This window comes from Nannospalax galili, unplaced genomic scaffold (assembly GCF_000622305.1).
Source record: "Nannospalax galili isolate Female #2095 unplaced genomic scaffold, S.galili_v1.0 scaffold137, whole genome shotgun sequence".
Lineage (NCBI taxonomy): Eukaryota > Metazoa > Chordata > Mammalia > Rodentia > Spalacidae > Nannospalax > Nannospalax galili.
The window spans coordinates 2,382,255-2,399,063 of record NW_008340203.1 but is presented as its reverse complement, the minus strand read 5'-3'; the positions used below and the strand labels follow the sequence as shown (position 1 = coordinate 2,399,063).

The 16,809-nt window shown below is 42.4% G+C and overlaps 1 protein-coding gene across 2 annotated transcripts in view; it reads left to right on the top strand.

Moving 5' to 3' along the window:
• The window catches only part of Ezh1 (enhancer of zeste 1 polycomb repressive complex 2 subunit), a 52,550-nt gene that overhangs the window by 16,342 nt on the left and 19,399 nt on the right, over positions 1-16,809 (top strand). The window contains exons 2-10 of one of the 2 annotated variants that reach the window (XM_008835330.3): positions 77-169; positions 1,411-1,538; positions 1,654-1,755; positions 3,410-3,529; positions 5,394-5,514; positions 8,195-8,371; positions 9,698-9,800; positions 10,423-10,586; positions 10,948-11,039. In XM_008835330.3, coding sequence (XP_008833552.1) covers positions 1,422-1,538; positions 1,654-1,755; positions 3,410-3,529; positions 5,394-5,514; positions 8,195-8,371; positions 9,698-9,800; positions 10,423-10,586; positions 10,948-11,039 — 996 coding nt within the window. In that variant the 5' untranslated portion in view covers positions 77-169; positions 1,411-1,421. Of the gene's footprint in view, positions 1-76; positions 170-1,410; positions 1,539-1,653; positions 1,783-3,409; positions 3,530-5,393; positions 5,515-8,194; positions 8,372-9,697; positions 9,801-10,422; positions 10,587-10,947; positions 11,040-16,809 lie in introns of both variants that reach the window. The other variant, XM_008835328.3, reaches the window with a different exon arrangement.

Below are 16,809 nucleotides of genomic sequence, written 5' to 3'. Positions count from 1 at the left end.
TGGGGGGGGGGGGGAGTCAGTGTCCAAGCATACTACACTGATTGAGTAAAACCGTTTTCTGTTCTCTTTTGCAAAGTTGAACACTTGTTTCACCTTCACATCTTGCCGATGATCTGAAGAACAGGAACACATTATAAAATTTAACATTTCCTGTGCCATTTCCTGTGAGGTAGGTAAAGCACACCACACTAAATTTTCTACATTTTTCTTTTTTCTTAAAAAAATATTTATTTTATTTTATGTGTATGCCTGTGTGAGTTTATATGTATCACATGTGTGCAGGTGCCTGTGGGGTCAGAAAAGCGTTTGGATCCCCTGGAACTGGAGTTACAGTCAGTTGTGAACCACCTGATGTGGGTGCTGGGAACCAAACCCATGTCCTCTGCAAGAGTGCTCTTACCTACCAAATCATCTCTTCAGCCCCTAAATTCTCTTAAGTTTTCAACTGTAATTCAGATTATACCCCCACCAAGAAAGCTGTAGAATTATCAGCTTCCACATGTTTTGGTTCCTTTTGGAGGTGAGATTTTGCCGCTGTCATGTTGTACTTTTATTACTAGACATGTAGTAATTTAGAAAATTTGTAGTACAGGTGGATCTTTCCATCAAGCTCTTGGGTATGAACTTGGTTCTGGTTAAATAAAACATTTCTCTTAAGGCAATGCATAGGTGTCCATATGTCAAACTCTTGGCCAGGTGTGATGGCACATACCTTTAATCCCAGCATTCAGGAGGCAGAAGCAGGCAAATCTTTGTAAGATTAAGGCCAGCCTGGTCTACATAGCAAGTTCCAGGCCAGCTGGGACTATATGGAGACCCTATCTCAAGAAACAAAACAATAAAAAAGAAATCAAGTTCCTACTGTCTGTGAGGCAGCGTTATTTGAAGGGGTATCTGCTGGGGATGGAGCTCAGGGCTTTTACTACTGCTAGGCAAGGGCTTTGCCACTAAACTGCATCCCCAGTTTTGTTTTGTTTTGAGACAGATTCTAGCTATATAGCTTAGGCTTGCTTTGAACTTGCAATGTTGACATGCTGGCCTTGAACTCCTGATCCTCCTGCCTCTGCTTCCCAGATTCTGAGATGACAGGCATTCACCATCATACCCGCCAATTTTGTTTGCAGCTGATGCAATGCTGGGAGTGGAGCCCAGACCCTCACACATGCTAAGCAGGGGCTCTGCCTCCAAGCCACATCACCCTCGAGTGCTAAATTTAAAACCAGTCACCATAAGATATTATAATGAGATCAGAAATTGTTACTACATAAATCTATCTTCAGTTAAATTTTTAGATGTGTGCTTTTATAGATAAGTTTAATGAGATTAGAAGTCTGACCATATTTATTTGGATTTGAGGAAATCTTTATTTCTAGGGAATAAAATGCCATTTCTTATATCTGTCTCTCTAAGAGTCTAGCAAAATGGATATACCAAACCCTCCAACTTCCAAATGTATCACGTACTGGAAACGAAAAGTGAAATCTGAATATATGCGGCTTCGACAACTCAAACGGCTGCAGGCAAATATGGGTGCAAAGGTAAAAAACAGCTCCCAAGTTGTAGATTCTGTATATTTCTCCAGAGTATGGGGATTGAGGTTTTTCCTTCTCAACTTGCATTGAATTTCAACAGTCTTTTCCTTGGTTTTGCTAGGCTTTATATGTGGCAAATTTTGCAAAGGTTCAAGAAAAAACCCAGATCCTCAACGAAGAATGGAAGAAGCTTCGTGTGCAGCCTGTGCAGTCAATGAAGCCTGTGAGTGGGCATCCTTTTCTCAAAAAGGTACTTCTGGGTGTCAAGCCAGCCTCCTTGCTCCCTTGGACATGAAGTTATTTTCAGTATGACCTGTCAGACAATAAATAAGGGGACTGGAGAGATGGCTTAGCAGTTAAGAGGCTGCTCTTGCAGAGGACCCAGGTTCAGTTCCTAGTACCCACATGGTGGCTTACAGCTGTCCATAACTCCAGTTCCAGGGGATCCAAAACCCTCCTCTGACCTTCGTGGGCATTGCATGATACAGGTACATTTACATACCTTACACATAAAAACAGGTAAATAATTGTAGAAGAAAATAAGGAAGGATAATGGACACCACTATTGTAGCCAACTTTGAATAATTAGTATGACAAATGTAGCTTGAAAAGTAACCTTTGTGCCTGTTCTCCTCAATTAATGAGTATAATCATGACTTTTTCATAGAAAAACAAGACATTTACTGTCTGCTTTCCTGGGCTTTGTATCTAAGCTACAAAGCACCCCTTTTTGTATCTGTGTTCTAAGATACTAGGAAGGGCATTCCCTAGGTAGTGAACAGAAGTGTATTGATTAGAGGGACTCCCTAATTATGAACAAATTAATCAATTATTGTAAAAACAGCATTTTATCCTGGCATGGTGGTGCAAGCCTGTGATCCCAGCTCAGGAAGGAGAACAGGAAGATTGGGAGGTCAAGGTGAACCTCAGCTACATAGCAAGTTTGAGGTTACCCTGGGTTTCCTGAGATCCTGTCTCAAAAGAAAAAAAAAAAGAAAAAAAGCCATTTAGCTTTTTAGAGAGGTAATGCTTTTTTTTTTTGCCTGCATGCATGTCAGTGCACCCATGTCGTGCAACGCCACGGAGGTCAGAAGAGGGCTTCAGATTCCCCTGGAACTGGAGTTAAGGATGGTTCGTAGCCGCCATGTGGGTGCTGGGGATTGAACCTAGGTCCTCCGCAAGAGCAGTCAGTGCTCTTAACCGCTGAGCCATCTCTCCAGCCCCGAGGTAATGCTTTTTTTTAAAAATTTATTCTGTGTGCATGTGTGTGCAGGCCATGGTTCATTTGTGAAATTCAGGGGACAACTTTAGGGAGTCAGTTTTTTCTTTCCACCATGTGGGATTGAACTCAGGTTATCAGGTTTGGCAGCAAGTATAATTACCTACTGAGCCACTTTACCAGCCTGTTAATATTTTTTTTTGTCTTTTTGAGATAGGGTCTCCTTGTAGCCCTAGCTGTCCTGGAACTCACTATGTAAACCAGGCTGGCCTCAAACTTACAAAGATTTGCCTGCTTGTGTAGAATGCATAAAAGCCTGGCATTGAACCTCAGCACTGCATAAAACTGGGCATGGTGGTGTACACCTCTAATCTTGGCTCTCAGGAAAACAGAAAAGAATTAGAAAAGTGCTGAGTTCTTTTGGGAAGGAAGCTATAATGTGTCTTTTATAATTTTGTGTTTATCAGGTTTTGCTATGTAGCCTAGCTTGGCCTGAAATTCACTATCTATTCTAGGCTGGTCTCAAATGGCAATTCCCCTGCCTCAGCCTCCTAAGTGCTGGGATTACAGGCATAAACCATCATAACTGGCTTGCAGCTAATTCTGTCTTGAGTCGTGTGCTTACTGTTCCCTCTCTTTGTCGCCCCTTGTATTTCAGTGTACCATAGAGAGCATCTTCCCAGGATTTGCAAGCCAGCATATGTTGATGCGGTCTCTGAACACTGTTGCATTGGTTCCTATCATGTACTCCTGGTCCCCTCTCCAGCAGAACTTTATGGTATGTGTTGAAAACTGTGGCAGTTGTTTAAGCTCCATAATCATTTTATGCTGCTATGTGGGAGCTCCTCTTAGGGTAAAGATTGTCAGGCCATTTAACAAAGCTTTTATTTACAAAGCAGAACGTTATTGTAATTTATTCTAAAAATGTATACATCAAGGCCCAGTGAGAAGGCTCCATAGGTCAAGGTGTCTATTGCCAAGCCTGACAACCTGAGTTTGATCACCACGACCCACATAGTAGGAGAGAGCTGACTCTTGTAAGGTGTCCTCTGACTTCCACACATGTGCCCATACAGATACAGGCACACATGTACAAAATAAATACTTAAAAATAAAAATGTAGTAAAATGTTTATAAATTTTGTGTGTGTGTGTGTGTGTGTGTGTGTGTGTGTGTGTGTAGTAAGTTGCTCTAACCTGTTAGGTTTTGGTGCTCTCTAAAATTGTATTTCTGAATTGATACTGTTTTTTTAAAATTAATAAGATAAGACAAGACTCCCAGTTTTCACTTACTACTTTGACCCACCATTGTAACATTCACAGTCACATGTCTGAATCAGATGCTTGTGGCTTAAGCAGGTCCTCAGCTCTGTGCTGGTAGAGCAGTTCTTTTGGAATTCTCTAATGACAAGGTCCTACCAAGCCATCCAAGACAGCAGGGGTACACATGGACAACCGTGCTTCCATCTAAGCCTTTGTTCTGTCTCCTGCTAGGATTATTGTTCTGGTAATCAGCCCTCTCTGATGTTGCTGTTGCTCATCATCTGCCCAGAAACAGCAGTGCCACTGATTGGAATAAGACGCAGGTCTGCAGGAGGGAGTCATCTTTCTGAGTAAAATTTCAGAGCCATTTTAGGTGGTAGTTGGGGATTTAAACATGACTAGATTGTGGGGCTGCAGAGATGACTCAGCAGTTAAAAGCACTGACTGCTTTTGCAGAGGACCTAGTTTGGTTCCCAGCACCCACATGACAGCTGACTCCTGTAACTCCAGTTCCAGGGGATCCAACGCCCTCTTCTGACCTCCATGGGCATTGCATGACATGGTGCACTTGTAAACATGCAGGTGATACACTCATACACATAAAATAAAAATCATAAATACAATATTTAAAATTACTTAGAAAAAAGAATGATTGGGTTGGGACTGGGTTATAGTTGAGCTCTATGTCAGTCCTTAGCATGGACATAAAAGGAATGTATGTGTCCTCTTTAGACTCTGCTGAACCCCGTTTAGTATTATTCATTACCCACAAATACCCAAAGCCTGTATTGACATGACTTGTAGCCATGCTTTTTTATTATTGGGAAGATGGTGTGTTTTATAGACTACCCTCAGATTTTATGTTTGCTCAGTTTCTTTGCTAGACATATTCGAGATCAGGTCCTTGGAGCCCTTTCTTTTCATTTATCTGCCTTTATGAAGATGATCAGAATTGTAGACTTTTGGTGGTTGTCTAGGTTATGCCTGTACCTGTTTAATAAGGATGTTTAGTGAGTATAATGAGATCATAGATGAAAGTACTGTTAAAAAAAAAAAAAAGTATGTTGTCAAGTTCTAGGTGGTGTTCTAAATATCATTGTTAATGTCAAGGTCTACATTTGGTAGTTAGTACCAACTATACTGTTTTGTTGTTGTTGTTGTTGTTGTTTCCCCTTAAAAGTGCCATTGCCCAATCTAATCTGTTTGAGATTTTGTTGGCAAAGCAAAAAGGCTGATGTTTAAAATTCAGGAAAATCTGTATCCAAAGAGATTTTTTTCAGGAGATTCAGAAGCTAAAAATAGCTCAGCAAGGATTCCATTAAATAAGAAAAAGGAGATATAGAGTGACTCATGGAAGGATCACATCTGGTTTTGCTTCAGGTAGAAGATGAGACAGTTTTGTGCAATATTCCCTACATGGGCGATGAGGTGAAGGAAGAAGATGAGACTTTCATCGAGGAGCTGATCAATAACTATGATGGCAAAGTTCACGGAGAAGAAGGTAGTGGTGCGGGCTTACTGGGAAAAGACGTGTTTGGAGTAGTGTGGCCTTTGCTACAGCATCGTCCCTGTGGGTGCACACTGAAGAGTAGTATAGTGTGATCATGTGACTGGGAATTTCAATTTTATATTAAAAATATCATAGTTAAGCCGTGTGTGGTGGCGCATGCCCTTAGTCCCAGCACTCGGGAGGCAGAAGCAGGCAGATCTCTGTGAGTTCAAGGTCTACATAGTGAATTCCAGGCCAATTTATCGTCCTCTTTTTTTTTTTTTTTTTTAAAAAAAAAAAAAAAAAAAAAAAAAAAAAAAAAAAATCCTAGTTAAATTCCAAAAGGAGGGACTGGAGAGATGGCTCAGCAGTTAAGAACACTTGACTGTTTTAGCAGAAAACCCAGGTTCAAATCCCAGCACTCACATGGCAGCTAACAACTGTCTGTAACTCCAGTTCCAGGGGCTGCAACAGCCTCTTCTGTCCTCCACGGGCATTGCATGACACGGGTGCACTTACCTACATGCAGGCATAACACTCATACACATAAAATTTAAAAAAAAAATTCTAAAAGGAGCTGGGACACCAAAAGAATTTTAGTAATCTGACTAGGAACATAATTCATTGTACAAATAAATGTAGTATTAGGTATTAGAAATGCTCCATAGGGGCTAGAGAGAGATGGCTCAGCGGTTAAGAGCACTGGTTGCTCTTGCAGAGGACTGGGGTTTGACACCACTACGCCTGTCTCAAAAAAAATAAAAATAAAAAGACCAAAAAAAATTAGCAAGCAAAAAATTAAAGACCAGATAAATGGTTGAAATAGAGGAGAATGTCACAGAAGCTACTGAAATTCCATTTCTTTTTTTTTTTAATATTTATTTATTATCTTTATTTTATGTGTATGAGTGTATTGCCTGCATGTATGTGAGTGCACCTGTGTCATGCAATGCCTCAGAGATCAGAAGAGGGCTTCAGATTCTCCCAGAATTGGAGTTAAGGACGTTAGTAGCCGCCATGTGGGTGCTGGGAATCGAACCCGGGTCCTCTGCAAGAGCAGTTAGTGCTCTTAACCACTTAGCCATATCTCCAGACCCTGAAATTCCATTTCTTAAAAAAAAAAAATTAACAAATAAATATTTTTCAAAAAAGAAGTGCTCCATAAGTCCATCCGAGGCCATTTTGTTCTTCATTTCCCTGTTCTTCATTTCATAGACAAAGAGATTATGAACAGCAATGCACATAGTCTCTTTGTCACACTACAGAGGATTTGTGGCCCAGGAAACCTCTGGATTTCTCAAAGATTGGTTTAAATATTCCTGTTCTGAAAGCAAAGCATTTGGACTTAGTTGTAATTCTTTCTATAAATTTTTTTTTTTGGTTTTGTGGGGGCGGGGGTTGGTCTTTTTGAAAAAGGGTCTCCCTTGTAGTCCCAGCTGGCCTGGAACTTGTCATATAGACCAGGATGGCCTGAATCTCACAATCCACCTGTCTCTGCCTCCCGAGTGCTGGGATTGAAGGTATGTACCACCACACCCAGCCATCTATAAAATTTTTTAAACTTTTTTTTTTTTTGGAGCCAGGTGTAGTGGTGCATGCCTTTAATTCCAGCACTTGGGAAACAGAGGCAGGGAAATCTCTGTGACATTGAGCCCAACCTGGTCTACAGAGTGAATTCCAGGCCAGCTGGGGTTACGGGTAGACCGTCTCAAACACTTCCTACCACCTGCAAAAAAAAAACACATTTATTTTAAAGTGGGAATCCACACATGCCATAGTGCACTTGTGGCGATCACAGAATAACTTGTCAAAGTTGGTTCTTTCCTTCTACCATGTGGGTCCCCAGGGATCAAACTCAGGTCATCAGACTTGGTGGCAAGCACCTTTTTAGCTGATGAGCCATCTCACCAGCCTTAGTTGTTATCCTAGAAAAGGTCATTTGTGAATAAGAAATATGAAGAGGAGCCCAGTTTTGTGGTACACGCCTTTAATATCAGCACTTGGGAGGCTGGGGAGATAGAGGCAGGCAAACCTCTGTGAGTTGGAGGACAGCCTGGTCTACATAGCAAGTTCCAGGTCAGCTGGGGCTACTGGGAGACCCTGTCTCAAAAAGACAAAATAAATAAATAACACAAAAACCAAATGATGGGCCGGAGAGATTGCTCAGTGGTTAAGAGTACTTGCTTTTGCAGAAGACCTGAGTTTGGTTCCCACCACCCACCTGGAGGTTTACAACTGCCTCTCACTCCAGTTCCAGGGGATCTGACACCTCCTTCTGGCTTCCTCAGGCAATAGCCACACACATGGAATATGTGTATATATGTATATGTATACACACAGACTCACACATGTAGGCAAAATACTCAAAAATAAATCTTTGGGGACTAGAGAGATGGAGTGGTTAAGAGCATGCACTACTCTTGCAGAGGACCCGGGTTTGATTCAAAGCACTCACATGGCGGCTAACAACCATCCTCAACTCCAGTTCCAGGGGATCCAACACCCTCTTCTGACCTCTGTGGGCATTGCATGACATGGGTACACTTACATACATGCAAGAAAAACACACATACATATAAAACTAATAAATAAAATATATTTTTTTAAATGTTTAAAAGAAAAAGACCCACGTACTTAGGATGAATGCGGCATGAAGTGACTGCTGCTCACCCTTCTGATCCTCCTGTTGCAGAGATGATCCCTGGATCTGTCCTGATTAGTGATGCTGTTTTTCTGGAGTTGGTAGATGCCCTGAATCAATACTCAGATGATGAGGAGGAAGGGCACAATGACACCTCAGACGGCAAACAGGACGACAGCAAAGAAGATCTGCCAGTAACAAGAAAGAGGAAACGGCATACTATGGAAGGTGAATAATCTGCCTCCACGTTCCATTTTGAAATTGATAGGGACAGGAAAGAAGGGAAAACTTAAATTAAAGACCATTTATGCTTCGCATTGGTCCACTTAAAAGAGAAACATGATCATTAGCTGATAGCTTAAAATGACTGAACTAGTTAACAAAGAAAGTAGGACATGGGGCTGGAGAGATGGCTCAGTGGTTAAGGGCACTGACTGCTCTTGCAGAGGACCTGGGTTTGATTCCCAGTACCCGCATGGCGGCTACGAACCGTCATTAACTCCAGTTCCAGGGGAATCTGAAGCCCTCTTCTGACCTCCACGGCATTGCACGACATGGGTGCATTCACATTATATATATATATATATATATATACAGGCAATACACTCATACATATAAAATTTAAAATACATATATATTAAAAAAGAAAGTAGAGCTTACAGAATAATCTTTTTAATTCTACAACTAATGTGTTTGGAAAATCCAGAAAGTCACAAATATTTCTTTGTAGACTTAAAAAAATGTATATATATAAAGATGTGGTGGTATATACCTTCAATCCCAGCACTCAGGAGGAAGAGGCAGGCAAATCTCTGTAAGTCTGGCCAGCCTGGTCTACATAGTGAGTTCCAGGCCACCTAGGGCTACGTAGTAAGACCCTGTCTCCAAAAAAAGGACGTACATAAATCAGTATGCTCATGTTATTCAAAATTGAGATCATGTGCTATATAAACTTTTTTTTTTAGTCTTTTTCTTTTTTTGAGACAGGGTCTCCCTGTAGTGGGGCTGGCTTGGAACTCACTATGTAGACCAGACTGACCTTGAAGTCACAGAGATCTTCCTGTGTATATATAAATTTTTGTCTTTTTAATTTAATCTTAGGAATATTTTTTTGTGTTAGTAGTATTTAATTCAATAATTACTGGGCTGGAGAGATGGCTCTGTGGTTTAAGTGCTTGCTGGGCAAATGTGAGGACTGGAATTTGTATTCTCAAAATCTACACACATGAAAATGGAAAAAGAAAAAAAGAAAATATTTAGTTACTGAGTTATGCTATATGTTATTTAGTTGTATGTTTAGGGACATAGTATCTTTCTCTTACTACAGAAATTCCAGTGGCAATCTCGTTCTTCAGCATCAGTATTATGATAGGATTAGTTCCTCTTCAGCCCTCCATGAAAACTCCTTTTTACCTGTAGCTTTTAACAGGGACTGTAGATTTTGTTCTCAATATCTAGTCACTATTTAGATGTACAAAGCTCTCATCAGAATAACTAAGCAGGGAAAATTCAACAACTTTGCCCGAACTCAGTTCACTGTCATTTCCAATTCAGGCAACAAAAAGAGTTCCAAGAAACAGTTCCCAAATGACATGATCTTCAGTGCCATTGCTTCCATGTTCCCTGAGAATGGTGTCCCGGATGACATGAAGGAGAGGTAGGGAAAGCTACTCTGCTCAGGCCATACCTAGGGTATTTGGACATTTTTATTCAAGCCAATTTTCTTTGGTTAATAAAAAGCCCAGTTAGCTGGGTGTGATAGTACACACCTTTGATCTCAGCATGTCTATGTAGGGAGTTCCAGGCCAGCCAGTAGAGGCAGGTGGATCTCTATGAGATGAAGGTCAGCCTGGTCTCCATAGCAAGTTCCTGGCCATCTGGGGTGACAGAAAGACCCTGTCTCATAAAGACCAAAACAAAGCAAAGCAAAACAAAAGTTCTGTTGATGGTAATTATGTCATAATTTGCCTGCATTTCTGATTATTTCTTGCTTACTTACCTCTGAATGTCCCTTGCTCTATTAGGGATCATTATGTGCTGGCCTTTGAGTAAGCCTGGGCAGAAAACTTGCATCCTGCCATCCTTCCAGATAGTTAGACCAGCACTGTACTTACGGAGTCTTTCTCTGCCCTTACTTTCACATTTATACCCAGCCCTGCAAAATGACAGTGGTGTACCCACTGAGCTGTACACCATCCCCTGATCCACCAAGCCCATAAAACCCACCCATCCTGGAGAAATTTCCTTGGAGGAACTCTTCTCTCTCTTTTCTTAAATAGGTATCGAGAGCTTACGGAGATGTCCGACCCCAATGCACTTCCCCCTCAGTGCACACCCAACATCGACGGCCCCAATGCCAAGTCTGTGCAGCGGGAGCAGTCTCTACACTCCTTCCACACACTTTTTTGCCGGCGCTGCTTTAAATATGACTGCTTCCTTCACCGTGAGTGGCCTACTCTGTTTGACATGCTCCCCACCCCATCCCTTCCCTTTGATCTGCTTTGTTGTGTGGAGTTCCTAGCCTCTGCTCTGGTGAGGGCTTCACAAAGGGCCAGCTCTGTTTTCTCTAGCTCAGTTACAGCACTATGTGGTTTGTGATGGGGACCAAGCACTACCTTTGTTCCTCAATGCCTCCTGGCTTTGAAAAGATTGTGTTGCTATCAGAGTGGCTACATTTTGTATACCTTGCTGATCGAATTCTGACTCCTAAAATAGCTCCCTAACTCAGTTTTCTTCCTCCCTCTTTTCTCAAGTGGATAGAACATTGGAAACACAGGTCATTTTGTTTTGTTTCTGTCTTCCAGCTTTTCATGCCACTCCTAATGTATATAAACGCAAGAACAAAGAAATCAAGATTGAACCAGAACCATGTGGCACAGACTGCTTCCTTTTGCTGGTAGGTTCTTAAGCTGTTCTGGCATTGTTAACTGTGTTGAAAATTGAGCAGGAAATGGCCTTTGGACTTTCTGTCCCTGGGAACACAGGCTAAGTCTGCCAGTACACAGCACTGCAGGGGTCTTAAGGAGCTCCCCAGACATGGTAGCACTCTGAAGTCTTTCTGATAGAGTGATGGAGTAAGATTTGAAGAACATTATAAAGAGTTTTCTGCTCTAAATATCATCTACTTAGATTTCATTGTCTGAGTCTATATTGTTAGTTTTGGAAGTAAGAGTGCTGAGGGTGTCTGTAAGAGGTAGAGTGCTTGCCTGGCATGATTAAGGCTATGATTTTGATACCCCTCCAATAAAAAGAATTGAAGAAGCATGCGATGGGGGCGGGGGTGTATGTCCCGTATATACTCTGTTCCTTGCTATCTCTGTAAATATAAGCATAGGAAGAACACATGAAGACAACGGTATCTTACTGTATCCAACTTAATAGACCCTCCCTGGTGGGCAGACCTTTTGTGGCTGCATAATCATCCTGCCTATTTAAGGGAATAGGTCAGTTATGGGATTGGACCCACGTCTAGCTGCTCTGCTCACCACTGGAAAACCAGTGCTTAGGAGGTAAGAATTGGTAGGATGGGAACCAGTTTTTCAACAGCTGGCATCCTGAAAAGATAAGGGGGTACCTTGAAACCCCATCTCAGGCTGGGATTATCTTTAATCTCAGCACTTGGGAGGTAGAAGCAGGTGAATCTTTGTGAGTGTAGGCCAACCTGATCTATATAGCAAGTTCTAGGCCAGCAAGGGCTTCATAGTGAGATTCTGTCTCAAAAACAAACAAAAAAACCCCTCAGGAACTTAGGGACACAAAGGGCTTTCCTTGGGAGGGAAAGAAGAACTAGGGGACAGTGGACAGGAAGGCTTTGTGCTGGGTGGGGTCTTTGTCATCCAGGGCAGCATCTTTGTTTTTTCTTTGACTGGCACCTAGGAAGTTGGTACCTCAACTTCCTAGGACTAGTTCTTGGAGTTTTTTAGACAGATATATTACTTTTTAAAAGATTTTTTAAATTTTATTTTGGGGGGGGTTGGGGGGGTTGGGGGGGGACTTGAGACGAGGTGTCACAGATATCCCTGGCAGGCCTGGGACTCAGTATGTAGACCAGGCTGGCATCAACCTCAAAGAGATCCACCTGCCTCTGCTGGGATTAAAAGTTGTATCATCGTGCCTGGCTGATTTATTTTTATAGGTATGTGTGTGTAGCAATATGAATGCATGTCACATGTGATGGGGGCAGGGCATGGAGGCCAGAAGACGGTCGTGTAGAGCTGGAGTTACAGATGGTTTTTGTCCTGCCTGATATGGGTGCTGGGAATGAGTCTTCTGCAAGAGCAGCAAGTTTTGGTTTCTTGTTTTTTTGTTTTTTTTGTCTTTTTGAGACAGATTCCCCCTGTAGCCCCACCTAGCTGTCCTGGAACTCACTATGTAGACCAGGCTAGCCTTGAACTCACAGAGATCTGCCTGCCTCTGCTTCCAGGTGCTGGGATTAAAGGCATGTGCCACCACTCCTGGCTGGGATATCACTTCTGTTCTGCCTACTAAGTGCTAAATGAGGGCAGACAGTGGAGGATTTGGGAATGGAAGGCCTTGGAATAGTGAAATAAATAATGTTTTGTTCCTTTTTTCCTTAGAAGAGGGGTGGTCAAAGCATAGCTGGTATGTGTAATAAAATGCTTTTAAACCCTAATTAGGCTCCCATTATTGTTACGATTAGGAGTGTTAGCCTTATTTCAAAATTCCTTCAAGGGTGAATTGGCATCTAAGGAATAAATTACAAGCCAGTCTCCAGGCCAGGCATGGTGGCACACACCTTTAACCCAGCAATCTGGAGATGGAGATAGGTGGATCTCTGTGAGTTCAAAGCCAACCTGGTCCACAGGGCGAGTTCCAGGCCAGCTGGGGCTACAGGGAAACCCTGTCTCAAAACAAAACAAAAACCTAGTCTCCAACTTCTTGAAGAAAAAGAGGTTTGATGTTCCAAAGTCAGTTGGAGCCAGGTAGCCTGTATGATTCTATCAATGCTCCTTTCTGTTTGGGATGAAGTATTAATAGATTAATAGGTCTTTATGCAGGAGGCTAGGTCAATGCTCATATAAACGTCCTCCCTGTCCAGCTAGGACATAGTCTTAAGAATTTTGTTGTCCAACATAATTTTTGCCAGGAATCAAGAAATTCCTGTAAGTTAGCAGTTTTCTCAGAATTACGTGTCTTAGTCATCTTGTCCTTTTGAGTAAATATTTAAAATCCTCTAGGAGGGGGACGTCCAGGCAGAATCATTCTGGGTTATTAATAGTCCATCACATTCCACTTCTCCACCAGCTGTTCTTCAGGTGCTTGGGTTGTAAAGTCTTAGTGGCACTTTGTCTCCAGGAAAGTTAGAGTGGCACCTCCCTTGGGTGGGCAAACCTGAAAAGAACAAACTGATAAGATGCTTGTGTGGTCCAGCTGTGACATTGTTTAGTCTGAACTTCATTTCATGATATAAAATGTGGAGGCTAGGAAGGATCTTGTACACTTTCAAAGGAGCTTGATTTAAGACCATTTTGACATGCTACCCTAATTCAGAGCCAAGCAGTAGGCAAAACAGGACTGAAAATGTTTCTCCAGTTTAGCTAGGGTCATGTGGGTCCCTGTGGATTGCAGTCTGAAAATGCAATTGCCAACTTGTAAACTTTTCTTCATCTTTTACATGAATTCAGAAACAAACAGTGAGCCATTATCACTTTGGATAGAGTTCAGTGGCCCCAACCTGGGAATACTTTCTTTTGATTTTTGAGTAAGAGGCTCATTCTATATAGCCCAGGCTAGCCCAAAACTCAAAAATTGAGCCATCCCTTTTGTCCTCAGTTCTGTTAGGATAGGCTGCCCCAAGCCTAGAAAGTGTCCCAAAGTACAAAGAAAAAATTAAATTATGCTGTTTCAGGCATATACTTGTCATATGTACTAGTCAAACTTCAAAGAGACATAACTGTTATGTTGTGTCTCCTGTGTGGAGTGTGTTCGGCCTTCAGAGGCACCAGCCAGGAGTGCAGTGGTCTCTATTGCTCCCCTTCTTCAGTGTGAGCACAGTGTGTCCAGCCCAGCATGGCCAGCCTAGCATGGCCCTCCTTCCCCAAGTGCTGCTTCCAGCAGTAAATAGTTGCCAATTGTGGGTTGTCAGCAGTCACCCTGACAAGTCCAGCCTGCTGGAATAGGCCACATTAAAAATTTTAAGCAGTTCTGCCCAGCGTGGTGCCTTTAATCCCAGCACTTGGGAGGCAGAGGCAGCGGATCTTTGTGAGTTCAAGGCCAGCCCAGTCTACATAGTGAGTTCAGGTCAGCTGGGACTACAAGGAAACCCTGTCTCAAAAAGAAAAAAAAAAAAAAAATTCAAGCAATTCTGTTCCAAATCGGAGTCCGTTTCCATTATTAGTAGCGCGGTGACTGGATTTAAGATTGTGGTAGTTTGACAGGCAATATTTGTACTATCCAGTTTATGCTTGCCCTGGGGTCCTGTCTACCATTATGTCAGTTTGTGGCCCAAAAACTCAAGAATAGGCTGTATTAAAACTGAGCTACTTAGGGCTGGAGAAATGGATCACTGCTTAAGAGCACTTGCTGCCCTTGCAGAAAACCTGGGTTTGGGTCTCAGAACCCACATGGCAGCTCACAACCATCTGTAACTCCAGTTCTATGGGTTTTGACGCCATCTTCTGGCCTCTGCAGGCACTCAGGCCCTACATGCACATACATACAGGGAAGCCAAACACACATACACATCAAATAAAAATAAAATCTTTTGCCAGGTGTAGTGGCACATGCCTTTAATCCCAGCACTCGGGAGGCAGAGGCAGGCAGATCTCTGAGTTCCAACATAGTGAGTTCCAACTGGGGCTCCAGGGAGACCCTGTCTCAAAAAGACCAAAAAAAAAAAAAAAATCCTTTTTTAAGTGAAAAAAAAAAAATACTCTGAGGGCAGAAGCAGAATTTCTGAGTCCAAGGCCAGCCTGGTCTACATAGTGAGCCTAGGCCAGCCAGGGCCACATAGCGAGACGCTGTGGACACAAACAAAACAAAACTGAGCCGTTCATTTTACAAAGAAAAATAGTTACAGGAAGGAAAAGAAGAAATCCAGGCCAAACAAAGTGTTCTCCAAACGAATGTCCCATGAAGGAGAAGCTGGAAAGCTAGGCCTTAGAATCTGGTGTCATACCAAATGGAACCACAGATGACCTGAACAAGGGCTAAATGGCTATGTGGCTGTGTAAGTCCCAGACAATATAGGTAAAGGATTCCCATTGTGCACCAAGTGTTACCCAGACTAAAGTCCTTCCTAAAACCTCAGCAGCTGCCAAAGTCCTTTCGGTCTCCACGATGGGGTCAGCTTGCCACAAGCAGCTGGCTTTTCACAAGCAATCATTGCTTCCTACAGTAGAAATGGAGAGGGCTCCACAGCGCAGTTCACTGCTCTGGCTGGCTTGCCAAATTTGTTACCAGACATAGAAGGCTAATTCTTAGTAGGTAAGAATCCGAAGCCTTCTTCTGACCTCCAAGGCATTGCACAACACGGGTGCACTCACATATATGCAGGCAATACGCTTATACACATAAAGAATTGGTTGGAAGGAAATTAAACTTTTTATTCAAGGGCCAGCATTCTGAAAAGATGGGAGTAGGGTTATTGCTTGAGACCCTATCTCAAGAGACTCAGAAGCACAAAGCAGGGGCAGGGCCAGGAAGACTTCTGAGTAGATCTTGGCTGTCTGATACATGTGTCCTTTTCTCCCTGACTGGCACATCTCAGTAGACCCTGATGGAGGCTAATTTCTCAAGTTCTCTCGGCAGATTTTTTTTTTTTTTTTTAAGTATTCACTGTGTAGATCAGGCTGGCCTGAATCTCACAGAGATCTGCCTGCCTCTCCCTTCTGAGTGCTGGAATTAAAGGTGTGCACCACTACACCCGGCTCTCAGAAGGCATTTTAAACAAATTTTTAAATTTTTATTTCATGTGTATGAGTATTTTGCATGCTTGTAATGTAAATGCACTCATGTGGAGGCCAGAAGAGGGCATCAAATCCCCTGGAACTGTAGTTACAGATAGTTGTTGCCATATGGGAGCTCAGAATCAAACCCAGGTCCTCTGGAAGAGCACCCAGTACTCTTTTAACTGCTGAGCATCTCTCCAGCCCCAAAAGTTGTATATGCTAGTTGCCTTGTTTGTTTTTGTTTTGCGTTTATGTCTTTCAGACATTTTAATAATTACTTTAAAAAAATTTATTTTGTGGGGTGTGTGTGTGTGTGTGCATGCACACACATGTATGAAGGTCAGAGGGCAACTTTGGGGAATTAGTTTTCTCCTTCCACCACCATGTGGGTCCTAGGAATCAAACTCAAGTTGGCAGGCTCTCACAGCAAGCCTTTTTATTCACTGAGACATCTCACCAGGGTCTCCCTGTAGTCTCAGCTGGACTGGAACTGCTGTGTAGACCAGGCTGGGCTCGAACTCAGAGAGATCCACTTGTCTCTGCCTCCCAAACGCTGGGACTAAAGGTGTGCGCCAACATGCCCCCTCCATATAGTACTTCTAAACCTCAGTGATTTACAAGGTTTGTGCGAGGTGATGCACAGAAATAAATAATAATGAGTTTAATATGTTCTGTGTTATCTGTAGGTGACCAGATGTCGTTGGGATCTATAAATCCAAATCAAGATTATTTAACAGTTTGTCTTAATTTTTTTTT